Raw genomic sequence first — 27,777 nt, 5'->3', positions numbered from 1 at the left:
TCGGGGTTGGGGGGGGCGCTGCCTTCCCTCTATTTTGGAGACAGCAGTGGGAATTTAGCTTGTGTGTGTGTGTGTGCGAGCAGCTATTTAAGATTTGCCTACGTGTGGTGCTGAGGGGATGGAAAGGGAGAACGGAGAACCAGTCAGAAAAGCGGGTGGGGAGGGGAAGGGAGGGGAATCAACCCGGGCCGTTTAAGCATTTTGCTTCCAGGGAGATCACGAGAAAGCGAAAAGACATCACCGTGCTTTGGAATTTTTCTTTAGGGGTGGGGTACCGCTGGCCCTCCAGATGTTTCTGCGCTCCAGCATCCCAGCGCGCCAGGAGCTTTAATTCAGCAACATCTGGAAGGCCTTAATCTTTGCTCCACCCTGGACATGTCACATGATTGACAGGCCACGCCCTGGTCCTGCCTCCCCCCCCCCAAAAAAAATACGCTCTGTGCAGGTTCTGAAATACTGAGCCACAGTTCTTCCTAAGGGCTTGCAGCTGAAATGTTTGGGCAGCGGGGAAGGAGCAGCGTTTACTGAACGAGATGCATAGAGCACTAGATCAAAAAATGAGAATAGTGTTTCTCTAAGAGGCTTGCAGGGGACGCGGGTGGCACTGTGGGTAAAACCTCAGCGCCTAGGACTTGCCGAACGCATGGTCGGCGGTTCGAATCCCCGTGGCGGGGTGCGCTCCCGTCGTTCGGTCCCAGCGCCTGCCAACCTACCAGTTCGAAAGCACCTTCGGGTGCAAGTAGATAAATAGGGACTGCTTACCAGCGGGAAGGTAAATGGCGTTCTGTGTGCTGCGCTGGCTCGCCAGATGCAGCTTGTCACGCTGGCCACGTGACCCGGAAGTGTCTCCGGACAGCGCTGGCTCCCGGCCTATAGAGTGAGATGAGCGCACAACCCTAGAGTCTGGCAAGACTGGCCCGTACGGGCAGGGGTACCTTTACCTTTAAGAGGCTTGCATGCAAACCATGTCAAATATTTATCAAAATCGGCTATGGACAAGTAGGCAAGATAATACGACGTGGTGCAGGCAGGCTTGCCGAAACAAAAGAGCTTTTAACAGGACTTTGGAACGGAACTGGAAAGGCAACTTCCTATATCAATAAGCAGGGAGTTCCAAAGGAGAAAAGGAGAGGGCTTTCGCACTCGGCATCTGGCCACTGTGAGAACAGGATTCTGGAATGGGTGGGCCATTGCCCTGACCCGGCAGGGCTTCCTATATGTTCTTTTTAAAAATTATTATTATTTATGCTTTTCAGATTTATAAAAAGGTAAAAGTACCCCTGCCTGTACGGGCCAGTCGTGTCCGACTCTAGGGTTGTGCGCCCATCTCACTTAAGAGGCCGGGAGCCAGCGCTGTCCGGAGACACTTCCAGGTCACGTGGCCAGCGTGACGAAGCTGCTCTGGTGAGCCAGCACCAGCGCAGCACACGGAAACGCCGTTTACCTTCCCACTATAAAGTGGTACCTATTTATCTACTTGCACTTAGGGGTGCTTTCGAACTGCTAGGTGGGCAGGAGCTGGGACCGAAAGTCGGGAGCTCACCCCGCCACGGGGATTCAAACCGCTGACCATACGATCGGCAAGTCCTAGGCACTGAGGTTTTACCCACAGTGCCACCCGCGTCCCTACAGATTTATACATTTCACTAATTTTACAACCATGTTAACATTTCAAAACTTGACTTCCTTCCCCCTCTTTCTGCGGTTCCTTAAATTTATTTTTCATATCTTCTGCATATCCAAATTCACTTTTATTCATCTACTTTGAATCTACACTCTTATAAAACTGCAGGTTGTCACAATAATCCTGCCAATGTTTTTACAGTGGTACCTTGGGTTACATACTCTTCAAGTTACACACTCCGCTAACCCAGAAATAGTACCTCGGGTTAAGAACTTTGCTTCAGGATGAGAACAGAAATTGTGCTCCAGTGGCACGGCAGCAGCGGGAGGCCCCATTAGCTATAGTGGTGCTTCAGGTTAAGAACAGTTTCAGGTTAAGAACGGACCTCCAGAACGAATTACCGTAAGTACTTAACCCGAGGTATCACTGTATCTGTTTACAATTTTTCTGTAAATATTCAACAAACCATTTTAATTATTTTATTCTAACTCTATGATTCTCTGATTCCTATGCAGGTCCCAGAATCCTTTTGGGGGAAGCCATGCGCTGTCAATGTATGGTGCAGATGTGGCCCAAGTGATCCCATTGGGGATCTCCTTCCACTTTGGAACAGCGGGGGCAACCAGACCATCGAGTTCACGTAAGTTGAGACAAAGTTGGCCAAAGCCAGGGGAGGAAGCACATGAATGCATCTTCCGCATAGCGTCACGCCCTCGTGCGCCCCCTAACCCAGCAACCCTCGCCCCTTCCCCACCATGATTTATGCAGCGCTCGTGATATATGCAGACTAAGCCATAAATGATTTAAATGAGCATGAAAGATTCACTGCTCCGTTCACTGTTGGGAGGCCATGGCAGGACACGATCCTGCAAACACGCAATTGCAGCCTGCCCCAACGTGGCTTTTTGCATGGGACTTTTGCGTTTGGCTAGGTGGAACTCCTTGAGTCTCAGGAAGAACATTGCACCAGGGTGGGACCCAACCAGCCCCTCCATTCGCCGGCCAAAGAAACGGTAGCTGCTAGCAGACCCCTGTCCACCCACCACTCCCTCCAGGAAAGGAACACCTCAACAAGAAACGGCAGTTGCTATTCAAGGCAGGACAACCATGGTGCGATCTACATGGCTCTGCCTTTGGAAAACGCTGTTTCACCTGGTCCAGAATGCTGCGGACAGACTGCCAACTGAAGCCGGTTACAGGGAGCAGGTTAAAAGTAAAGCTAAAGGGACCCCTGACCATTAGGTCCAGTCATGGCCGACTCTGGGGTTGCGGCGCTCATCTCGCTTTACTGGTCAAGGGAGCCGGCGTACAGCTTCTGGGTCATGTGGCCAGCATGACTAAGCCGCTTCTGGCGAACCAGAGCAGCGCACGAAAACATCGTTTACCTTCCCGCCGGAGTGGTACCTATTTATCTACTTGTACTTTGACATGCTTTTGAACTGCTAGGTTGGCAGGAGCAGGGACCGAGCAATGGGAGCTCACCCCATCGCGGGGATTCGAACCACCGACCTTCTGATCGGCAAGTCCTAGGCTCTGTGGTTTAACCCACAGCGCCACCCACGTCCCTTTATAGGAAGATATAGCAAAACTTAAAACTGGCATTTTTAAAACGAACACGCATTTAGCTCAAAAGAGCGGCAGAGAGCAGTTTCTACTAAGATCAGCATAAAGTTCAGAGGCCCTAGCTCCAATCCTTAACCTCGGCTAGAGGGAGAAGACAAGGCAGAGAGATGCTTCAGAGAAGGCAGATAGTGACAGTAAGGGAGCGTCCGGCTGTGAAAGGGAGGGCTCAGCCATATGCCCCCTTATGGGGCAATGACAGTCTTGGAAAGACGGGGCAATCCACTTTGCATACCGAACAAGGCTGGTGGAGTTTCCACTGTTTGCACCACTGTTTACCGATTTCCAATTGGTGCACCTGCCTGGCCACTGTGAAAACAGGATACTGGATTAGATGGGCCCCGCTTTGGTCGGATCCAGCAGCCAAGCTCTCCTTATGTTCTCTCTCTCTCTCTAATTTTATTATTTTTTTAACATATCATTTTCAACAGTAATAAAACATACTTTTACATCTTATACAATTTTTTTTTGACTTCCATCAATCTCATCTGAAAAATTTCCAGTCTAATCTCTTAGTATACATTTCTTACTTTCCCTTTTGCATTTGAATCTCATAACTAATATCTCTGTTCTTTATCTACTTTGTAACGTTTCATATATTTCTCCTTACAAAACGTCTTGTAGCCCTACTAGCGTAATTTGTTGATGACAATTGCTCTTCAGATAGTTCCAATCTTCTGTTCCCGCAGGTTTCGAATCCTTCCTGTCATTTTGTCCAATTCTGCACAGTCCATTCATTTTATCTGCCATTCTTCTTCCGTCGGAATTTCTTCTTGCTTCCATTTCTTACGTTCTCACGTGTGTCCTCCTATCGGCAGATCAACGCCAAGCAACGGCCGTGCTCCCCGAAGGGAGTCATCGTCGCCGGAGTCACAGAGAGAGATGGTGACAGTCGCCAGCTTCGGCCTCATCACTGGCCCTTGGTACACCACGGCACTTCACTTCGCCGCTGACTAGCGGGCCAGAAGGGTCTCCTCCGCCCATCGGATGCCGTGGCACCACCGAGCGGCCGTGCCATCGCTGCCAGAGCTCATCTCTCTGCAGTGGAGCTCTGAACTGATGACAAGGGCCATTACGCCACATTAGCATCACCAAGCCGCAGGAAGTGAGAAGAAGAAGGCAGCAGGGAGGCTCAGCCCATCACAGCAATTACGGGTTCTCTGTGCAACGACGAAGCTTTGATGGACACATGAGATGCAGAGGAAGCTCCTCAGGGTGGGTGTGCTGTGGCCTCTCCCTGCTTAAGAGATATCCTTCCTCCTCGTCTTTATTTACGATTTGATTTCCACCTGCAGGGGCTGCTTGAGACGGACGCCACCACTGTCTTCTATGTCCAGTTCTGGGCACCACAGTTCAAGAAGGGTTTTTGTCAAGCTGGAAGGTGTGCGAGGCAAGAATTGCAGTCAAAGAATCCCGGGCAGAGGGCCATCAAAGCTCTGCTTAAGGAAGGAGAGCCCACCACTTTCCAAGGGAGTCCGTTCCGCTGTTGAACAGCTCTTACTGTCAGAAAGTTCTTCCTAATGTTTAGTCAGAATCTCCTTCTTTGTCGTTTGAATCCATTGGTTCAAGCCCTACTGTGATGGCCTGGGAATCCGATTCAGAGGATGAACCGGAGGAATCCCAGCCTGCACAGGAGTCCCCGCCTCCAGGGCTGACTGAACTGGGGCAGGGCCTTGATTCTGAGGCGCCTGCACCTGTGCCGGATCCTCAGGAGCAGGCACCAGGTGAATCCATTCTGGCTCCAGAGGTGGTTGAGGACTCAGTGCCTACAGGTGAGTCTCCCCCTGGGCCCAGTAACCCTTCAGCCTCTCCTGAACTGCAGAGGCTCAGGGCAGAGAGGCGAAGGGAACTGGTTTCTCCCAGGAGGAGTGCTCGCCTTAAGGCCAGGAGAGGCGGGTCTCCTGGGGGCCGGGACCGCCCCTGGCCTTAGAGAAGATAAAGGCCAGTCAGTCCGGTCCCAGGTTGCGGGAGCAACGTCGTCATTGTAGAGCTGTTTCGGCCAGCATCCAGTCCTGTTCCTCCAGTGTTCCTGTCCTTGCCCGGCTCCTCGCTGTGGACCCCGCTTCGCCCATGGAGGACTGTCTGCCGACCCTCGACTCAGGTCCTGGACCTCGCCCCACGGTAACCTCCCCCCGGGACCAGCACACCTACCCTTCAGAGCAGCCAAAAACAAGCTTGCTCCCTCTCCCATGGGACAGCCCTTGAGACATTTGAAGATGGCTCTCATATCTCCTCTTCTCCAGGCTAAACAAACCCAACTCCTTCAACCGTTCCTCATCAGGCTTGGTTTCCTGACCCCAGTGCTTTTTTCCTAAAAATTAATAATGTATAGGGGTATAGTGGACGCCCAGGTTGAGAACGTGATCTGTGCGGGGTGCAAGTTCACAACCTGCAACGTTCGCAACCCGCAGCGCCACGTCTGTGCACGTGCAGGTTGCGATTTGGCGCTTCTGCGCATGCGCGACCGCCGAAACCTGGAAGTAACATGTTCCGGTACTTCTGGGTTTCGGCGCATCTGTAACCCGAAAAAACGCAAACTGAAGCGTCTGTAACCCGAGGTTTGACTGTACTCTCATTTTGACTCAAGAAAACCACCATTTTGTAGTTCCAATCGGGAAAAATAAATACAGTAAATGGACAAAAGTACAAAGATTCACAAAATGTTTAGGGGTATGCGTACCCCTGTGTACCCCCAGAAAAAAAAACACTGCTTGACCCTCCATCATCTTGGTCGCCCAGGACCGGTCCACTGATGAGGCAGGACCGAGGCCGTTTAGGGCTTTAAAGGTCAGCACCAACACTTTGAATTGTGCTCGGAAACGTACTGGGAGCCAATGCAGATCTCTCAAAACCGGTGTTATGTGGTCCCGGTGGCCACTCCCAGTCACCAGTCTAGCTGCCGCATTCTGGATTAATTGCAGTTTCCAGGTCACCTTCAAAGGTAGCCCCACGTAGAGCCCACTGCAGTAGTCCAAGTGGGAGATAACTAGAGCATGCACCACTCTGGCGAGACAGTCTGCGGGCAGGTAGGGTCTCAGCCTGCGTACCAGATGGAGCTGGTAGACAGCTGCCCTGGATACAGAAGTAACCTGCACCTCCATGGGCAGCTGTGAGTCCAAAATGACTCCCAGGCTGCACACCTGGTCCTTCAGGGGCACAGTTACCCCATTCAGGACCAGGGAGTCCCCCACACCCGCCCGCCCCCTGGTCATCCAAAAACAGTACTTCTGTCTTGTCAGGATTCAACCTCAAACCGTTAGCTGCCATCCATCCTCCAACCACCTCCAGACACTCGCACAGGACCTTCACCGCCTTCACTGGTTCTGATTTAAAAGAGAGGTAGAGCTGGGTGTCATCCGCATATTGATGGACACCCAGCCCAAACGCCCTGATGCTCTCTCCCAGCGGCTTCATATAGATATTAAAAAGCATGGGGGAGAGGAGAATCAGGCATGCTCTAAATCATGCTCTAAATAAATAACTAAATGAGGTATTCAAAGGTTGAGCCAATGGAGCTGGGTGCCGAGGGAGCTTATCAGCCGGCCTGTCGTCTGGTCCAGGGACAAAGTGACAGCCCCTGTTTATCTTCAAGGCCGGCTGCCATTGCAATATTCCCCATTGCTTTGTCAGGGGCGCCACTCTCAGCTCGTGAGAGGAGGTGTCAGCACATTGCCATGTTTTTATTTATAAAAATATCCTTGGCATTGTGGGCTTCCTCTGAGCATGTGCAGAGTCTTTTGCCACAAATCAGTCTCTCCCCCCCCCCATATCCATAGAAAAAGGATCTTAGGGCAAAGTTGCCCCTGGACATATGCAGAATAGCTTTCTTGTTGTGAAGGGATCCTTTGTGTCACCTATCTTGCTACAGGGGGTTGGACTAGATGACCCATGGGGTCCCTTCTGTAAAAATAAAATTTAAGGTCTTATATATATAATAAAAGGGACGCGGGTGGCGCTGTGGGTTAAACCACAGAGCCTAGGACATGCCGATCAGAAGGTCAGCGGTTCAAATCCCCGCGATGACGGGGTGAGCTCCCGTTGCTCGGTTCCTGCTCCTGCCAACCTAGCAGTTCAAAAGCATGTCAAAGTGCAAGTAGATAAATAGGTACCGCTCCAGCGGGAAGGTAAACGGCGTTTCCGTGCGCTGCTCTGGTTTTCCAGAAGCGGCTTAGTCCTGGCTGGCCACATGACCCGGAAGCTCTACGCCGGCTCCCTCGGCCAGTAAAGCGAGATGGGTGCCACAACCCCAGAGTCGGCCACGACTGGACCTAATGGTCAGGGGTCCCTTTACCTTTTTTATATATAATAAATGTTCATAAATGTACCAACCAAGCACGTACATAGATCAGCACAGGAAAACCATCCTGAAACCCTTTTTTGACTCCTAAATTTAAATAGGAATTTAAAATGTCTATATAAGGGCAAGCACACCTTTGTTCTGGGTCCTTCTCCTCCTTCGGGTGAGGGGAGCACCCTATTGCAACAGATCAATAAAGATCAGGCTTACTAGCTGCTTTGCTTCTCAGTATTCTCTGGTTGGCCTCTGTTATTTTCTCCTACCAATGGAGAACCCATGTAAGGACTCTATATGGGCTCTTGGGTACCCCATAAGGGAAAAGGGGCAGATTTTGTTTACAACACTTCCAACTCCACAATTCTATGACTCTATGAATCTGACGTGCTCTGCCTCACCCTTAAACCTTCTTTCCTAATGCCCCCTCAAATGCTGTTTTATCCAAGAGATGGTTTGGGGGACGGGGGTAGGATGGTGAAAAGGCACATAAGAGAGGGAAGAGAGTCCCACATTTTCGGCGCGCACAACAATGTGCTCTACAAGCCACCTTCTGCCACCGTGATCAAACCAGTGCTATGACGGCGCATGCGTGAACATGCCGCCGCATCACAGCCACCACCTTTGGTCTGCCTTCATGCACCGCCAGCACTAGGGCGGCAAGTGCGCACTCAGCTGCAACAGCATGCACATGAATGCTACACTTCAAAAGGCAGCCATCAGCCCACACACTGCCTTCTTATGAAAGCCAGCACTAGGACAGCGTGCACGCAGACACACACACACACGTTCTGCAACAACAAAACGCAGTCACCGACCCATGTGCTATGACGAGACATGCGCTACGTTATGAAACGCAACCACCGCTGGTGTGCAGCGTTACAGCACAAACCGGCACTACGGCAGCACATGAACTCAAACACACACTCAGCGAGAACTACCGTATTTTTTGCTCTAGAAGACTCACTTTTTCCCTCCTAAAAAGCAAGGGGAAATGTGTGTGCGTCTTATGGAGCGAATGCAGGCTGTGCAGCTATCCCAGAAGCCAGAACAGCAAGAGGGATTGCTGCTTTCGCTGCGCAGTGATCCCTCTTGCTGTTCTGGCTTCTGAGATTCAGAATATTTTTTTTCTTGTTTTCCTCCTCCAAAAACTAGGTGCGTCTTGTGGTCTGGTGCGTCTTATAGAGCGAAAAATACGGCGAATGCTGCCAACCTCCCACAAGACAGCACTGTGGCGGCAACAGCATGTGCGTCGCACATACAAAGCTCGGGCCTCTGTCTTTCTACACAAACGCTCTAGGATGGGAAATACATGTGGGCCACAACTGCAAAACACAGCCGTTGCCCGGCGTTCCAGCTTAGCGCACAACGCCGACCCTATGGCAGCGTGGCAGCTACAACGCAAAATGCAGCCTTCCCTGTGTTTGGGCTGGATGTGCAGAACCACAACGAGTGTGTGCCCCACAACTACAGAATGCAGCCCGCCCCCCAACACTGCCTTAGTGAAGATGGCAGCGCTATGACAGAGGAAAACAATCCAGCGCCCTGCCCCGCGGTGCTGACTTTGGGCAAGGCAAGGACCGAGCGCAGCTCAAACGGGATATCGAATTGTCCTCTGTGGTCCAAACAGGCCATTGCAAGCCCAGGTGTCGAGCGAGTTTCTCCCCGCCTGCCCCTCCAGCCCTATAGCACGCTGCAGGTTTGTGGCGCTCCGAAATAGATGCTCCAGCAGCTCCGGCTGGAGAGGAATACAGCAGCATCGGGAGACGTTGCCATGGGAACCGTGGAGTTAATTAAGGCCTACATGGAGCCGGTGAAGCCGGGGTGCGGAGATGCCCTCTCATTACAGCGCAAATCAGCAGCCGCCCGTTCCTTGGGACAACAAAAGAACATTCAATTAGCGGAGACCCGCTTTGTCTGTAATTAAGAGTGCGGTTCTCCTCCGTCAGCTCCTCTCTCTCGGCAGACAGGGTCGCCATATTTCAAACAGTCCAAACCAGGACACCCCGAAAGTTGAGCTTTGATGTTTAGAGAAACCTAGGGTGGCCATACATTTTCCAGACATATCCAGAATACTGCAGCCGCGAGCAGCGTCAGGGCGGAAAATCGGCGCAGTATTTTGCAATCGGCGAAATGTCTGGACGTGCGGCGGCCCATGGCGGCAGTGTCGTTTTTGTCAATTTCCCTCAGAAATAGCTCAAAAAACGTCCAATTTCTTTGCAAAAAAAAGCTCAGCCCAAAAGGTGGTGTTGTTTTTGACACAAAAACGCCAAATAAACGCAAGTTTTCGATTGACTTGCCTAAGATCCAGGACAAAGCTCCACCTTTCGGAACCCCCCCCCCCCCCCAGACATCTGTGATATAGGTATGATGTTTGTGGGGGGTGGTCTTGGGTTACACCCCTTCTGTGATGTATGTATGATGTTTCTGGGGTAGGTCTTGAGCTCCAGGACAGGGAATTTAAAATGTCTATATAAGGGCGGACACACCTTTGTTCTCGGTCCTCCTCCTTTCCTGCGTGTGAGAGGAACACCCTGTTGCAACAGTCCAATAAAGATCAGGCTTACTAGCTGCTTTGCTTCTCAATATTCTCTGTTTGGCCTCTGTTATTTTGTCCTACTGATGGAGAACCTACAAAGGACTCTATAAGGGCTCTTGTGTCCCCCATAAGGGAATAAGGGTAGATTTTGTTTATCACACAGGGCAAAGGCCCACATTTGGAGAAAATCTCTTGCTTTTCTGTTTGAAGGAACAGCCATTCTGATTTTCAATTGCATAAAGTTGTTGCAGGCCCAGAAAGCTGTCTTATTATCAGGTTGGATTCATTGTCTGTGTTATAGATGGTGGGGGTACTCCCCCTAAACCCTAAAAAGGTAAAGGTACCCCTGCCCGTACGGGCCAGTCTTGCCAGGCTCTAGGGATGTGCGCCCATCTCACTCAAGAGGCCGGGAGCCAGCGCTGTCCGAAGACACTTCCAGGTCACGTGGCCAGCGTGACGAAGCTGCATCTGGCGAGCCAGAGCCGCACACGGAAACGCCGTTTACCTTCCCGCTGGAGTGGTACCTATTTATCTACTTGCACTTAAGAGTGCTTTCGAACTGCTAGGTTGGCAGGCGCTGGGACCGAACTACGGGAGCGCACCCCACCGCAGGGATTCGAACCGCCGACCTTTCGATCGGCAAGCCCTAGGCGCTGAGGCTTTTACCCACAGCGCCACCCTAAACCCTAGAAAGTAATAAATGGTAGGATCCAGATTATTTGGAGTATTGAAGGGAAGAATGCAGGCCAGTGGGGGGGGGGAAATACAGGCTAAGCTTCCTTTTTGAAGCTAGACCCTCACCTGGGAGACAGGTGTTAACATGACAAAAGGTGTTGATGGCCCATCTAAGAGAAATCTTGATCCTGGGCTTACAGAAAGTTGACAGGTCAGCTGGGTGTGAAGTCAGAGGAAAAGAGAGTCTTTAGAAAGGTGTGCTGGGAAGAAGAAGGGAAGAAGAAAGAATGGGATCCATTTTGGGTAGGCTGGCTGAAGTCTGGCTGGGAAAGATGCCTTGGACTCCAGTGCTGCAGGAAACAAGCCCTATTGTTGTTGTTGTTTAGTCGCTTAGTCGTGTCCGCCTCTTCGTGACCCCCTGGACCAGAGCACGCCAGGCACTCCTGTCTTCCACTGCCTCCCGCAGTTTGGTCAAACTCATGCTGGTAGCTTCGAGAACACTGTCCCACCATCTTGTCCTCTGTCGTCCCCTTCTCCTTGTGCCCTCCATCTTCCCCAACATCAGGGTCTTTTCCAGGGAGTCTTCTCTTCTCATGAGGTGGCCAAAGTCTTGGAGCCTCAGCTTTAGGATCTGTCCTTCCAGTGAGCACTCAGGGCTGATTTCCTTCAGTATGGATAGGTTTGATCTTCTTGCAGTCCATGGGACTCTCAAGAGTCTCCTCCAGCACCAGAATTCAAAAGCATCAATTCTTCGGTGATCAGCCTTCTTTATGGTCCAGCTCTCACTTCCATACATCACTGCTGGGAAAACCATAGCTTTTACTATACGGACCTTTGTTGGCAAGGTGATGTCTCTACTTTTTAAGATGCCGTCTAGGTTTGTCATTGCTTTCCTCCCAAGAAGCAGGCGTCTCTTAAGTTCGTGGCTGCTGTCACCATCTGCAGTGATCATGGAGCCCAAGAAAGTAAAATCTCTCACTGCCTCCATTTCTTCCCCTTCTACTTGCCAGGAGGTGATGGGACCAGTGGCCATGATCTTCGTTTTTTTGATGTTGAGCTTCAGACCATATTTTGCGCTCTCCTCTTTCACCCTCAATAAAAGGTTCTTTAATTCCTCCTCACTTTCTGCCATCAAGGTTGTGTCATCTGCATATCTGAGGTTGTTGATATTTCTTCCGGCAACAAGCCCTATATTCCCTCCTAAAAGCTACAACAACCTCCATTGCATCTTCAGTTCTCCAAAGGAACACGGACCCTAGACGACTGTCTGGAACCCTCTGCCTAGAATCTTGCTACTGCTCAGCAGAGAGAGGGGTGGGGGGGCACCCAACTTTTGCAGCATCTATTTACTCCCATGTTGCCTACAGCAGAGTTCCCTGACCATTGGGTGAGGCTGTCTGGGGAGCTGATGGGAATTGTACTCCCATCCACTCACCCACCCGGCCAAGGCTGGCCTTCTGGCGGTGGTAGTTTTCCAGGTTCTGAGGCAGAGAAAGCTCCCTTGCTATTTTTGGAATTGCAAAGAGGTGCGGTGCTGTAAATATAAAGGTAAAGGGAAACTCCTGCAGCCAATCGGAAGCCGCAGAGGACGTTCAGGTTCCAAAGAACGTTCGCAAACCGGAACACTCACTTCCGGGTTTGAAGCGTTCAGGAGCCAAAACGTCCAAGTATCAAGGCATTCGGGATCCAAGGTACGACTATACATTTTAAAAAACAAATCCTCACGGAAACTTGTCAAGCGTTTCTCCTAATGCACACATATTTTTGCACGCAATTTCTTCTAATACTGTGTGTTTTTTGTAGGTTATTTTCAACAACGTATGCATTTTTTAAATACCCTCTTTCCCCCTTAAAGCAGTTCCGATGCAATTATTTCGCTTGGAGTGCTTTGTCACAGAATTCAGATACAGTGGTACCTGTACAGGTTACATACGTTTCAGGTTACAGACTCCGCTAACCCAGAAATATCGCTTCAGGTTAAGAACTTTGCTTCAGGATGAGAACAGAACTCGTGCTCCGGCGGCGTGGTGGCAGCAGGAGGCCCCATTAGCTAAAATGGTGCTTCAGGTTAAGAACAGTTTCAGGTTAAGTATGGACCTCCGGAACGAATTAAGTTCTTAACCCGAGGCACCACTGTAACTGTAAATTTGGAAGCATATCGGTTTGCATAGGTTTGCAAACTATGAAGGTGTCTGTTCTGATGTGAACTAAACCGGATTTTCTTCCTCATATGTGTTCGAACAAATATGTCACTGGTTGGAAATTAAGCAAGAAACTGGAGATTTCAGCTCAGTGCTGGCAGACTCCTAGTTGGAGTCCAACAGCATCGGGGTGCGGGCACAGGTCTGTGGGACGTTATTGCAGTCAAACCAACAATTCATGCTTTGCCAGATGGGCACATGAAGGGGCTGATGCTCACAGAACTTTCCTGTAAAATTTGCTTCAGAGAACTCTGTGACGTCACTTCCTTTGTCTTCCTTGGCCAGCAGCTATAACATCCCATAATTCCTTCCAGCTTGGGCATCTCTCTCTTTCTTCATCATGCCTCCAAGCTGAGCACACATGTGCATGTCCGAGCTTTGCAGCTCAGACACCATATCGAACTTCGATTTCGCACTTTAGTAACGCGGGTGGTGCTGTGGGACTTGCCGATCAGAAGGTCGGCGGTTTGAATCCCCGTGACGGGGTGAGCTCCCGTTGCTCGGTCCCTGCTCCTGCCCACCTAGCAGTTCGAAAGCACCTCAAAGTGCAAGTAGATAAATAGGTACCACTCCGGCGGGAAGGTAAACGGCATTTCCGTGCGCTGCTCCGGTTCGCAAGAAGCGGCTTAGTCATGCTGGCCACATGACCCAGAAGCTGTACGCCGGCTCCCTCGGCCAGTAAAGTGAGATGAGCGCCGCAACCCCAGAGTCGGCCACGACTGGACCTAATGGTCAAGGGTCCCTTTACCTTTACTTTTAACTTAGATATAAACCTGCCTTGATTTAGCACCTAGGACTGCTGCTACTTCAAGGCCTTGGTTATGTAAGTAAACACTACTTTTACTTCTTCGCTGAACAGTGCATGTGTATGTGTGTGTGTGTGTGTGAGAGAGAGAGAGAGAGAGAGGTTGTTCTTTTTAATGGGAAGAAGGGGGGAAATACCAGGGAAAATCCTGGATTATTGCTTCTAGAAGGTTAAATTAACCTTGTCTTAGCTTCCACGTTTAAGCTGCAAAGGATGGTATTCTGCTGATCTCGCTCACATGTGCAAGGAAGGATGATAACCGAATAATGTATCCTCTCCCAGTGCCTAAATCCACTCCTACATTCCCCCCCCCCCCGGCCCCTTTAAGCATTCACACACTTATTGGAAGGCAGAGACTGACATTTGATTTCTCACTTCAAGGCAAGGTGCGAAACTGCGCTTCTCTGAGCAAAATACACCTCCATTAAGGTGCCTCCGGAGCCGACCCACAGCGACTCCAAACAGCCAAGACTTACCCCAGGGAGCGTCTTCTGTTCATGTAGCGCTGTCTGAGCTTTGATGGCCGAATCTCGGGCGCAGTACGTAAGGAAGGCGCAACCTGAAACAGAGAGGGCATGCACTGGTATCAAACGCGTGAACATGTATGAGCAGAATGCACGCTTATACGCATGAATGCACCAAATGTACCGTACTTCATGCGCTGTTACATTAAGGGCTCTCACTCCCTTCTCTGCCCCACTCAAATACACACACACACCCCCAATTCCATGCACATTTTTTACCAAGAGCAGGCACAGCAATCCTGTCACCTTGTCGCATTTCCTGTGGGAGAAGTACAGGATCAAGTGGGGCGATTAAGGGGTTTAAGAACAGAAGGTGAGCTGTGGGAAGGCTAGGCCAGTGTGCAGCAGCTGTAAAAAATTTTAAAAGGCAAGTTCCATGCTAGCAATCATTAGGAAAGGGGTTTAAAATATGGTAGCAAGGAACTGGAAAAGCGAAAAGACTCCTACAATAAAAGAATGGCAGGTCCAAACGATAGAATATTTACAGTTGGCCATGATGACGGGGAGAATCAGAGGATATCCGACGCAGAAGGTGTCAAAGTTGATTGATTTTGCGTGACCCCGCTAATTGATTTACGATCTCCAATTAGCTGTTTATGTCCGGCACACTTCCTCTGAGCACCTCTGCTCCTTCTGCCGCTCCAGTCACGCCGTAGCAGAGTTAGCACAGCGGGAAAGCTATCACGTCCTTTGACAAACACACACAGTACAGGTTTGTCTATTTAGTACAGTACAGGTTTGTACATAAAGAATGGGAAACATTTAAAGATTACTTGAAAAATTACTGTGACGACAAAAATCTCCTGGCAGACCTTTGACTGATTCTTGTAAGACGAATGTGATAAATAATCATGTAATTTGGATGAGAATTAGGAAAACAAAATAACAGCATGATGCTGTGTGTAAAACAATCAATATAAGTGATAGTACAATGGGTTTAATCGGAAGTCAACTTTATTTTCTGTTAATTTTCTTTCTTTTCTTCTTTCTTTTTTCCCTGTTCTGTAAAGTAGTAATAGATAAACGTAATGATTGGTGATGTATATACTGTATAGTTGTGTATAGTTGTGTGTTGTTGTGTGTAGTTGTGTATAGTTGTGTGTTGTTGTATTCTGTAGTATATTATGGTGTGATGTGGGATGATGTGTCATTTAATGCTGTCTGTCAAGTAAAGTTAATTTTTTTTTTAAAAAAGGAAAGAGGTTTAAAATAAAATTGCCAATATCATCACACAGATCTGTTTGGACTGCTGTGTACAGTTCTGGTCGCCTCCGCTCGGAAAGGATAATGTGGAGTCAGAAATGGACAACCAAAATTATGAAGGGGGTGGAGCAGTTGACTTGTGAAGAAAGGTTGCTGTGCTTGAGACTTCTTAGCACAGCTGTCAACTTACAGATTTGAAAATAAGGGACCAGCAGCCAAAATAAGGGATTTCCCAAGGGGCACAGGTATGTTCAACTTCTGAGCCCCTCCGAGCCAAAGGCAGAAAGCCCAGCCAGCAGCCAAACGAAGCCTCAAGCGGTGGTTCCCACAGCGCAGCAACCCGGCAAAGGGGATGCAGCAAGGAAAACCACCGTCACCTCTCCGCTGGGAAGCGCTGAGCAAAGGCGAGTCCCCAGGCAAGGCGGCCGATTTGATTGGCACAAGGCATGCAAGCTCCACCCCCTAGTCGTTCTTAGGCTCCTTATTGGGTGAGCAACGCAGCCAAGCAACACAGTTGGAGCCTCCCTCCTCCCTGGCCGGCAGGGAGGGAGGGAGAGGAGCTGCTTCCTTTGAAACCCGGGAAATTTAAGGGACATCATCAATAAGGGACAGCAGCGGGACACAGCACTGGGATAAGGGACTTTCCCGCCAAATAAGGGACAGTTGACAGCTATGCTTCTTAGTTAGAGAAAAGGCAAGTACTGTAAGAGGTGAACTGGGCATGGAGAAAGCAGACAAATGGTTTTCTTCCTCTCTCATAACACTGGAACATTGATGCCAATCTCTTCTGCAAAAGGCAAGGCCATCAACCAGAAGGAACAGGAAAAAGCAGCAGTAAAATGTGAATTCCGTCTCCCCTGGCACTTTTTGAAAGGCCTTCCTTGCCATTTGCCTCCTCCAACTGGCAAACAGGGGTAGACTGCTGCTGCACCGGGAGGCTCTGTGCTTATCTGCCCACAGCTAACATCACGAGGGAGGCCTGGAACTCTCCAACAACAGCAGCAGCCCTTGTGCTCGCTGGCACTCACTGCGCACGGCTCCTCCATTTAACCTTTGTACCACAGAGACGCCCACGGCACAGTGGTTTAAATTTTTAATTCTAATTAATAGGGCCCCAGAGCCATGGCGCGTCAAACAAGCTGGTTGATCGGGTGTGCTTTTTTAATCGTAAGTTTGCATCTGCAACCACACAGGGAGAAGAGCAGGCGGGGGGGGGGGAGCGAAATCCGTACACATCATCTCGCTCTTGTGATTATTTTTAGCCTTCAGCGGAGAGGAAGGGAGAAATAATATGTGCGGAGATCAGGAATCTACAGAATGTATTTCTGAATCCAGCCACTCCTTCCCCCAAGAGACAGAAAAGGACGGAGAAGAGAGGGACAGATCCTGAATGTGGAGTGGAGCCAAGACAGGCAAAAGGAATCGCCAGGTGAACACACCTTATTTTGTTCCTCTGAGCTGCAAGCTTAAGGTTCCCAGACATCCCCGTTTCCCGGGGACAGTCCCCGGATTTACAAATCAGTCTCCATACAAAATCCATTGAAGTTGAAAAATGCAGGACAGTGCGCACCCCGGAAATGATCTCTTTCAGCTTCTGCCTTCTGGAAGAAGGTCCAGGGTTATAAAGACTAGGACTAGCCGCCTGAGAAACAGTTTCTATCCAAACGCGATTTTGGTTTTAAATGCAGTATAAGGAGTCTCTAGGGTTGTGGGACAAGAAGCTACAGTTAGAACTGGATATGGAACAACTGATTGGTTCAAAATTGGGAAAGGAGTACGACAAGGCTGTATTTTGTCTCCCTGCTTATTTAATTTATATGCAGAATACATCATGCGAAAGGCTGGGCTGGATGAATCCCAAGCTGGAATTAAGATTGCCGGAAGAAATATCAACAACCTCAGATATGCAGATGACACAACCTTGATGGCAGAAAGTGAGGAGGAATTAAAGAACCTTTTAATGAGGGTGAAAGAGGAGAGCGCAAAATATGGTCTGAAGCTCAACATCAAAAAAACGAAGATCATGGCCACTGGTCCCATCACCTCCTGGCAAATAGAAGGGGAAGAAATGGAGGCAGTGAGAGATTTTACTTTCTTGGGCGCCATGATCACTGCAGATGGTGACAGCAGCCACGAAATTAAAAGACGCCTGCTTCTTGGGAGAAGGGCAATGACAGGCCTAGACAGCATCTTGAGAAGTAGAGATGTCACCTTGCCAACAAAGGTCCGTATAGTTAAAGCCATGGTCTTCCCAGTAGTGATGTATGGAAGTGAGAGCTGGACCATAAAGAAGGCTGATCGCCGAAGAATTGATGCTTTTGAATTATGGTGCTGGAGAAGACTCTTGAGAGTCCCATGGACTGCAAGAAGATCAAATGCATCCATTCTTAAGGAAATCAGACCTGAGTGCTCACTGGAAGGACAGATCGTGAAGCTGAGGCTCCAGTACTTTGGCCACCTCATGAGAAGAGAAGACTCCCTGGAGAAGACACTGATGCTGGGAAAGATGGAGGGCACAAGGAGAAGGGGGCGACAGAGGACGAGATGGTTGGATAGCGTTTTTGAGGTTACCAGCATGAGTTTGACCAAACTGCGGGAGGTAGTGGAGGACAGAGGTGCCTGGCGTGCTCTGGTCCATGGGGTCACGAAGAGTCGGACACGACTAAACGACTAAACAACAACAAAAAGGGTTGCAGGTGGCGCTGTGGGTTAAACCATAGAGCCTAGGACTTGCCGATCAGAAGGTTGGCGGTTCGAATCCCCGCGACGGGGTGAGCTCCCGTTGCTCTGTCCCAGTTCCTGCCAACCTAGCAGTTCGAAAGCACATCAAAGTACAAGTAGATAAATAGGTACCGCTCCAGCGGGAAGGTAAACTGCGTTTCCGTGCGCTGGTTTGGTTCGCCAGAAGCAGCTTAGTCCTGCTGGCCACATGACCCGGAAGCTGTACGCCAGCTCCCTTGGCCTATAGAGCATGATGAGCGCCGCAAATCCAGAGTCGGGTACATGACCCGGAAGCTGTACGCCGGCTCCCTCGGCCAATAAAGCGAGATGAGCACCGCAACCCCAGAGTCGGCCACAACTGGACCTAATGGTCAGGGGTCCCTTTACCTTTAAGCAAGGAAATAATAAAAGAATCAATTGAATAATTATTAAACTAAAACAACACAACAAGATGGAAGAAGTAAAATGATAATATTATTGAGATCACACATGGGAGTGGGGGGTATAGGGGAATTTATAAAAAATTCTAATATAATATTTCTAATTGTGTTGCATTTATATACAGTGGTACCTCGGGTTAAGTACTTAATTCGTTTCGGAGGTCCGTACTTAACCTGAAACTGTTATTAACCTGAAGTACCACTTTAGCTAATGGGGCCTCCCACTGCCACCGCGCTGCCGGAGCACGATTTCTGTTCTCATCCTGAAGCACTATTTCTGGGTTGGCGGAGTCCGTAACCTGAAGTGTATGTAACCTGAAGCATATGTAACCCGAGGTACCACTGTATAGCAAAGGGAAGACTATAGCAATTAGGTATATTTTAATCAAGTCAACTATGTAATGGGCCTATGTTACAAAACGAATATGGATTATGAATTTGATGATGGTAATTCTTTTTTCAGTTTTGGAATAAATAAATAAATAAATAAATAAATAATATTATTCGACATTTTACTTGCAGAGCTTTCTCCGAAACAAACCAGAAACATCAAACGATGTATCCAAAAATATTCATACAGTATCTTAAGCTGTCCAGCACAGGCTCAGTATCTTCGCATATATTTTTAAAAATCCAAACAGACTTATAAGCAGAGATCTGTCTCTCTCCCCACAACCGGCACCCAGCCTTAGGCTGTTTGCTCGGAGAGCTTCATTTACCAAGGACAGCTCCCTTTCAAAATGGCAACATGCAATTGAGAACCTTAATCCCCTAATTTAGCATCACTCGCTCACTTGTTAGCTAACTAGAGAACAACAACAACCAGTTAAAGTTCAGGGACAGCTGCTCTTGCTGTTCATTGGATTTTCCCAGGGCTTTTCCGTTTAAGATGGCCTCACGGAAAAACCTCGTGTTAAAACCTTTTCACCAATACACATTTCAGTGTCAATTATACCAACTATACCTAAGAGTAAGAGGGATGCGGGTGGTGCTGTGGTCTAAACCACTGAGATTCTTGGGCTTGCCGATCAGAAGGTCGGCGGTTCGAATCCCCGTGATGGGGTGAGCTCCCGTTGCTCGGTCCCTGCTCCTGCCCACCTAGCAGTTCGAAAGCACCTCAAAGTGCAAGTAGATAAATAGGTACCACTCCAGCGGGAAGGTAAACGGCGTTTCCGTGCACTGCTCTGGTTTGCCAGAAGCGGCTTAGTCATGCTGGCCACATCACCCGGAAGCTGCACGCCGGCTCCCTCGGCCAATAAAGTGAGATGAGCGCCGCAACCCCAGAGTCGGCCACGACTGGACCTAATGGTCAGGGGTCCCTTTACCTTTATGCTATCTTTATTACTGCGTTTGCAATTGTTCAAGATAAAATCTATTTTGAAAAAGAGAAGAAATGATCACTGAGCCACCGATATATCACAAATGGGGTTTTTATTTACTGTGTTTGCTATTGTTTAAGACAGGGGTCAGGGACGCGGATGGCGCTGTGGGTAAAAGCCTCAGCGCCTAGGGCTTGCCGATCGAAAGGTCTGCGGTTCGAATCCCCGCGGCAGGGTGCGCTCCCGCTGCTCGGTCCCAGCGCCTGCCAACCTAGCAGTTCGAAAGCACCCCCGGGTGCAAGTAGATAAATAGGGACCGCTTACCAGTGGGAAGGTAAACGGCGTTTCCGTGTGTGGCTCTGGCTCGCCAGAGCAGCGATGTCACGCTGGCCACGTGACCTGGAAGTGTCTCCGGACAGCGCTGGCCCCCGGCCTCTTGAGTGAGATGGGCGCACAACCCTAGAGTCTGGCAAGACTGGCCCGTACGGGCAGGGGGTACCTTAAAGACAGGGGTCAGCAACCTAAGGCCCGTGGGCCACAAGCAAGATGAGTGTCGCAACCCCAGAATCAGTCACTGCTGGACCTAACAGTCAGGGGTCCCTTTACCTTTACCTTTTACAGTGTTACCTCAGGTTACGTACTTAATTCTTTCTGAAGGTCCGTACTTAACCTGAAACTGTTCTTAACCTGAAGCACCACTTTAACCTATGGGGCCTCCTGCTGCCTCCGTGCCGCTGGAGCACAATTTCTGTTCTCATCCTGAAGCAAAGTTCTTAACCTGAAGCACTATTTCTGGGTTAGCGGAGTCTGTAACCTGAAGCGTATGTAACCCGAGGTACTACTGTACAGTGGTGCCTCGCAAGATGAAATTAATCCGTTCCGCGAGTCTCTTCATCTTGCGGTTTTTTCGTCTTGCGAAGCACGGCTATTAGCGGCTTGAAGAAAAAGGAAACAAACTCGCAAGAACTCGCAAGACGTTTCGTCTTGCGAAGGAAGCCCATAGGGAAATTCGTCTTGCGGAACGACTCAAAAAACGGAAAACCCTTTCGTCTAGCGAGTTTTTCGTCTTGCGAGGCATTCGTCTTGCAGGGCACCACTGTATACCTAAGAGGCCGCAGCCAGCATGCCTAGTGGCCGCTGAAAACCGTATTCTGCAGAAACCTCCTGCAAAGAGGTTTGCAACACATCTCATAAGAAGAAGTTTTTTTTGGGGGGGGGGGGGAAGCAGCCATTGCCACCCTGTCCATTTCCGATTTCTCCGACTCAGGGATAAAATAAAACGGTGGGGAAAGGATCTCCACCTCACCCGTTCCATCCACACTTCTCATTCCTCCCTCCCTGAATCCTCACCATTTCCTGAACAAGGACAGTTTGCAGACACGAGGAGTGAAACAGGTTTTTCCCCCCTCCCGGTTCCCTGTGCTTGGCACCATCTGGGCGCCTGCGGCCCACTCACCAGCTGGAACAGGCAAAGCAGGCAGAGAGGCTTCAAGCAACCCCAAAGGGAAAAGAAAAAGAGAGGGGCAGGGATCCAGAGTATTCTACGTACCTCAGGTAAAGGTAAAGGTACCCCTGCCCGTACGGGCCAGTCTTGACAGACTCTAGGGTAGTGCGCCCATCTCACTCTAGAGGCCGGGGGCCAGCGCTGTCCGGAGACACTTCCGGGTCACGTGGCCAGCGTGACAAAGCTGCATCTGGCGAGCCAGCGCAGCACACGGAACGCCATTTACCTTCCCGCTATAAAGCAGTACCTATTTATCTACTTGCACCCGGGGTGCTTTCGAACTGCTAGGTTGGCAGGCGCTGGGACCGAGCAACGGGAGCGCACCCTGCCGCGGGGATTCGAACCGCTGACCTTTCGATCAGCAAGCCCTAGGCGCTGAGGCTTTTGCCCACAGCACCACCCGCGTCCCTCATTTGGGCTTAAATCAAGGCTCATCTACTACAACAGGCTTCCTCAACCTCGGCCCTCCAGATGTTTTGAGACTACAGTTCCCATCATCCCTGACCACTGGTCCTGCTTGCTAGGGATCATGGGAGTTGTAGGCCAAAAACATCTGGAGGGCCGAGGCTGAGGAAGCCTGTACAGTGGTACCTCGGGTTACATACGCTTCAGGTTACAGACTCCGCTAACCCAGAAATAGTACCTTTGCTTCAGGATGAGAACAGAAATCGCATGGCGGTGGCGCGGTGGCAGTGGGAGGCCCCATTAGCTAAAGTTAAGGTTAAGAACAGTTTCAGGTTAAGAACGGACCTCCGGAACGAATTAAGTTCTTAACCCGAGGTACCACTGTACAGTGGTGCCCCGCAAGACGAATGCCTCGCAAGACGAAAAACTCGCTAGACGAAAGGGTTTTCCATTTTTTGAGTCATTCCGCAAGACGAATTTCCCTATGGGCTTGCTTTGCAAGACGAAATGTCTTGCAAGTTTATTTCCTTTTTCTTAAAGCCGCTAAGCCATTAATAGCCGCTAAGCCGCTAATAGCCGTGCTTCGCAAGACGAAAAAACCGCAAGACGAAGAGACTCGCGGAACGGATTAATTTCGTCTTGCGAGGCACCACTGTACTAAGGAAATCAGCCCTGAGTTCTCACTAGAAGGACAGATCCTGAAGCTGAGGCTCCAGTACTTTGGCCACCTCATGAGAAGAGAAGACTCCCTGGAAAAGACCCTGATGTTGGGAAAGATGGAGGGCACGAGGAGAAGGGGACGACAGAGGACGAGATGGTTGGACAGTGTTCATGAAGCTACCAGCATGAGTTTGACCCAACTGCGGGAGGCAGTGGAAGACAGGAGTGCCTGGCGTGCTCTGGTCCAGGGGGTCACCAAGAGTCGGATACGACTAAACAACTAAACAACAACAACACCACCACTGTACTGCACTTAGCCCTCCCTGGAAGCGGTGCCGACATTTTTAAATGCTCCAAAGTCGAGAGAGGGAGGGAGAGAAAGTGAAGCAGCAACGAGGAAAAAGCCACGAACTGCGCAGAGGATTTTACTGGAGGGGAAATTACTCATGCTTCTCCTTGCCCCAACACACATATACACACACACCTCATGCCTGCAGAACTGAGCCACATTCAACCCACCACGTAGCGTGGCGCCCTGCCCTCAGCAGAACCAACTCCAGGCCCGGGCAGGCAGCCCACGGCAGAGACACTGGTCCCTTGGCAAGCGGCTCCACAGGACAGATTGGGAGGTCCGTAGCTTGTGCTGCCAGGACCCCGGCTCTCCTCAGCCCCGGCTGGGTCAGGAAGAAGGATGAGCCAGTGCGGCGGAACAGTTAAGAGCATAGGATGAAGGTCTGGGTTCGAATCCCCGCTCAGCCACAAAGCTCCCTGAACAACTGCCTCTCAGCCTTAACTGACCTCGCAGGGTTATTTTGAGGGTGGAATGGGGAGGAAGGAGAGTACCGTGGGCACCACCTTGAAGTCCTTGGAGGAAAAGGGGGTTTGGAGACGCAACAAACAAATAAATACAGTAAGCGCTTGAATCGATCTGGTTCACACTCTACGAAACGGTCTGCGAACTCTTCCTTTGAAAGCTGCATTTCTCCGAAATTTGGCAACGCTGTTTCCCAGCAGTGCAGCATTTACAAAATAATAATAATAATAATAATAATAATAATAATAATAATAATAATAATAATGCATCTGTTAGGGGGAAATGCGCCTGAACATGGAGCTGTCAGTGAAGCTAACAATCCAAATTCATTTTTTTTTATTTGTGTTGTGATTTAGTATATATTATTTGCATTTATGATTTTGTACGTAATGTTGGCTTAACACTCAAATCAGTTACTCTGCATGCTGATGTTGAGGAAATTCAAGTTTTAGTGTTTTATAGCTCCTATTTTGGAAAAGCGACGTTTGTTGAAAAAATTATTTAAAAAATCAAAAATGTGTTAAGGAGAAATCACTTGCCGGAAATGGATGCAGTGGTCAAAACAGCATATTAAGAAATGTGTTCATTAGGAGAAATCCGCTCTAGGATGCCGATGAATTTTCATGAGGATTCTTTTAAAAAAATAAAATCTTTTAAATCTCAAACTGCTGCAAAATGAGGAGAAGAAATGGAAAGAGTCAAAATTAATAGATTCTTCCATCCCTAGTTAGGGGTGGTGGCAGCATTAGGCCAGGACTGCACCTTTTCTCTCTCCTGGATAATAATAATAATAATAATAATAATAATAATAATAATAATAATAATGGGACGCGGGTGGCACTGTGGGTAAAACCTCAGCGCCTAGGACTTGCCGATCGTATGGTCGGCGGTTCGAATCCCTGCAGCGGGGTGCGCTCCCATTGCTCAGTCCCAGTGCCTGCCAACCTAGCAGTTTGAAAGCACCCTCGGGTGCAAGCAGATAAATAGGGGTCGCTTACTAGCGGGAAGGTAAACGGCGTTTCCGTGTGTGGCTCTGGCTCGCCAGAGCAGCGATGTCACGCTGGCCACGTGACCCGGAAGTGTCTCCGGACAGCGCTGGCCCCCGGCCTCTTGAGTGAGATGGGCGCAAAACCCTAGAGTCTGTCAAGACTGGCCCGTACGGGCAGGGGTACCTTTAATAATAATAATAATAATAATAATAATAATAATTTATTATTTGTACCCCACCCATCTGGCTGGGCTTCCTCAGCCACTCTGGGCGGCTTCCAACAAAGATCAAAAATATATTAAAATGTCACACATTAAAAACTTCCCTAAACAGGTGACATGATCCACATGTGGTGGACGTGCGGAAAGATTAAGATTTGGGGGGGGGGGGAATATACGATGAATTAAAAAAGATGATGGGGATAACTTTTACTAAAAAACCGGAGGCATTTCTATTAAGTATTTTAGATAAAGACCCCCAGCTCTACACTTCTGTGATCCTATGACCATCATCGCCTCTGCTTCCGTCCCTGTAGCCATCCCTCCGGCACAGCACAGGCTGAAAGCTCTCTTGGGGAGAGGCTCACGCTCTTTGCTTAAGTCGCTTTGCAAAAACACCCTACGAATGTTTTTTTGTTTTTTTAAATGCATATAGTTCTGGAAGGATTATGTGGATTAAATGCCTATAAGGCGAGAATCTCTGAAGCTGCTGTGCGCATGGATAACTCCTCTTTATCTCTCTCTCACACACAGAGAGAGGGACACATGCCATTTCTCAGAAACCACCAAGACATATACTCCACAGGGTTGCTTTGCAAGAGACTCTCCAGATGTTGCCACATGCCGTTCCCATCATGCCTGGCCAGCTGCTTGTGGCTCTTGGAAACTGGACAGCAGCAAACACCTGGAAGATGTTATCAAGACTGCCTCTGAACAAGGGTCAATCGCCTTTTCAGCCCTCATTTGCAATTTTAAAACCTGGATTATTTGTCTCTGCTCGCTAGCCTTTTCAAGCAATGTTTGTTTAGAAATGCGAGTGGCTAAGGCTGGTGAAGACATTGTAGGGAATGTGGGTGTTTTTTTACACATCACTTGGGAAGACAGGCGAACTAATGCCAATGTACTAGAAGAAGCAAAGATCACAAGTGTTGAAGCAATGATTCTTCAACATCAACTTCGTTGGACTGGCCATAGAATCATAGAATCCTAGAGTTGGAATAGACCCCAAGGGCCATGGAGTCCAACCCCCTGCCAAGCAGGAAACACCATCAGAGCACTCCTGACATATGGTTGTCAAGCCTCTGCTTAAAGACCTCCAAAGAAGGAGACTCTACCACACTCCTTGGCAGCAAATTCCACTGTCGAACAGCTCTTACTGTCAGGAAGTTCTTCCTCATGTTTAGGTGGAATCTTCTTTCTTGTAGTTTGGATCCATTGCTCCATGTCCGCTTCTCTGGAGCAGCAGAGAACAACCTTTCTCCCTCCTCTATGTGACATCCTTTTATATATTTGAACATGGCTATCATATCACCCCTTAACCTCCTCTTCTCCAGGCTAAACATGCCCAGCTCCCTTAGCCGTTCCTCATAAGGCATCGTTTCCAGGCCTTTGACCATTTTGGTTGCCCATTTTGGTTGGCCATGTTGTTCGGATGCCTGATTATTGTCTGCCAAAGCAACTACTCTATTCCAAACTTAAAAATGGAAAGTGTAATGCTGGTGGTCAACAAAAGAGGTTCAAAGACTCTCTCAAGGCAAATCTTTTAAAATGTAGTATAAACACCGACAACTGGCAAACACTGGCCTGCAAGCACTCCAGTTGGAGAACAGCCTTTACCAAAGATGTCATGGGCTTTGAAGACATTAGAACTCAGGACGAAAGGGAGAAACGTGCTAAGAGGAAGGCACGTTTGGCAAACCCTCGCAGGGATCAACTCCCAACCAGAAACCTATGTTCCCACTGTGGAAGGATGTGTGGATCCAGAATTGGCCTCCACAGTCACTTACGGATTCACTGTTAAGACCGTGTTCATGGAAGACAATCTTACTCGGCTATGAGGGATCACCATAGAAGAAGTGTGCGTTTTAATACAATTACCAGTTTACGCAGAATGCAATCGACTCTATAGAATGTAGAGCCTAAGCCCATAAAAAGAGCCTTTTGGATCAGACTAGTGGCCCATCTCATTCTCACAGTGGCCAACCAGCTGCCCCCGCAAGGAGGACCTGAGCACAACATTAACTCTCCTCTCTTGCTGTGTCCAGCAACTGGCCTTCCACAGCATCGCTGCCTCCAACTGTAGAGCCACAGCAGAGCCATCAATGACCTTGTCTCCCACAAATTCATCGGATCCTGAGAAAGCAGAGAGATGGGGTTCCTGCAGAGCTCTGGATGTTTTGGGAGCCCAAGTCCCAGCAGCCAGCTTGGCCAACGTCCAGTAAGATGGAGAGTTATAGACCATCAACATTGGGGGCGGGTCAAAGGTTCCCCATCCCTGACATAGGGGATGGAGATAGTGGCAGGCCTACATTTTTGGGGTACCCTGAAGCTTGAATGGTCATGGGAACCTCCATGCGGCCAACAACAAAGTCTAGGTGACAACTGTTATCCTCTTTGGTGGGTTTGCTCCACAACACATTGCCACTTTTTTATTTAAAAAAATAATAATTAGCTACCACATCTCAGATTTTGATTAAAATTGTTGTACTGGATTATCTCACATGCCAAAACCACTGGAGACAATAAAAATTCCCTCTGCCTTGTAGTTTTTGAGGTTTGCTCAGTTGGTAGAGAAGGAGAACTCAAGGGTTTGAGCAAAATATTCCTGCATTGCTGAAAGTTGGATTAGATGGCCCTCGTGGTCCCTTCCATGCTTCTATGGGGGTGTAATTTAGGGAAATGTCATATTATAATAATAATAATTTATTATTTGTACCCCGCCCATCTGGCTGGGTTTCCCCAGCCACTCTGGACGGCTTCCATAGAAACCAAAGATACAGTAAAATACCACAGATTTAAAAACTTCCCTGAACAGGGCTGCCTTCAGATGTCTTCTGAATGTCAGGTAGTTATTTATCACTTTGACATCTGATGGGAGGGCGTTCCACAGGGCGGGTGCCACTACCGAGAAGGCCCTCTGCCTGGTTCCCTCTAGCTTTGCTTCTCGCAATGAGGGAACTGCCAGAAGGCCCTCGGCGCTGGACCTCGGCATCCGGGCGGAACGATGGGGGTGGAGACGCTCCTTCAGGTATACTGGACCGAGGCCGTTTAGGGCTTTAAAGGTCAACACCAGCATTTTGAATTGTGCTCGGAAACGTACTGGGAGCCAAGGTAGGTCTTTCAAGACAGGTGTTATGTGGTCTTGGCGGCCGCCCCCAGTCACCAGTCTGGCTGCCGCATTCTGGATTAGTTGTAGTTTCCGAGTCACCTTCAAAGGTAGCCCCAC

General features: G+C 49.2%; 1 protein-coding gene across 3 annotated transcripts in view; it reads right to left on the bottom strand.

Annotated features, from left to right (window-relative positions):
- Window positions 1–27,777, bottom strand: part of CELF5 (CUGBP Elav-like family member 5) — a 78,178-nt gene that overhangs the window by 45,637 nt on the left and 4,764 nt on the right. For all 3 annotated transcript variants that reach the window (XM_077922065.1, XM_028713747.2, XM_028713748.2), the window contains exon 2: window positions 14,232–14,314. In XM_077922065.1, coding sequence (XP_077778191.1) covers window positions 14,232–14,314 — 83 coding nt within the window. The remainder of the gene's footprint in view (window positions 1–14,231; window positions 14,315–27,777) is intronic.

The sequence above is a fragment of the Podarcis muralis genome, chromosome 18 (assembly GCF_964188315.1).
Source record: "Podarcis muralis chromosome 18, rPodMur119.hap1.1, whole genome shotgun sequence".
NCBI lineage: Eukaryota > Metazoa > Chordata > Lepidosauria > Squamata > Lacertidae > Podarcis > Podarcis muralis.
The sequence above is the reverse complement of the archived record's forward strand: the minus strand, read 5'-3'. Positions and strand labels throughout refer to the sequence as shown.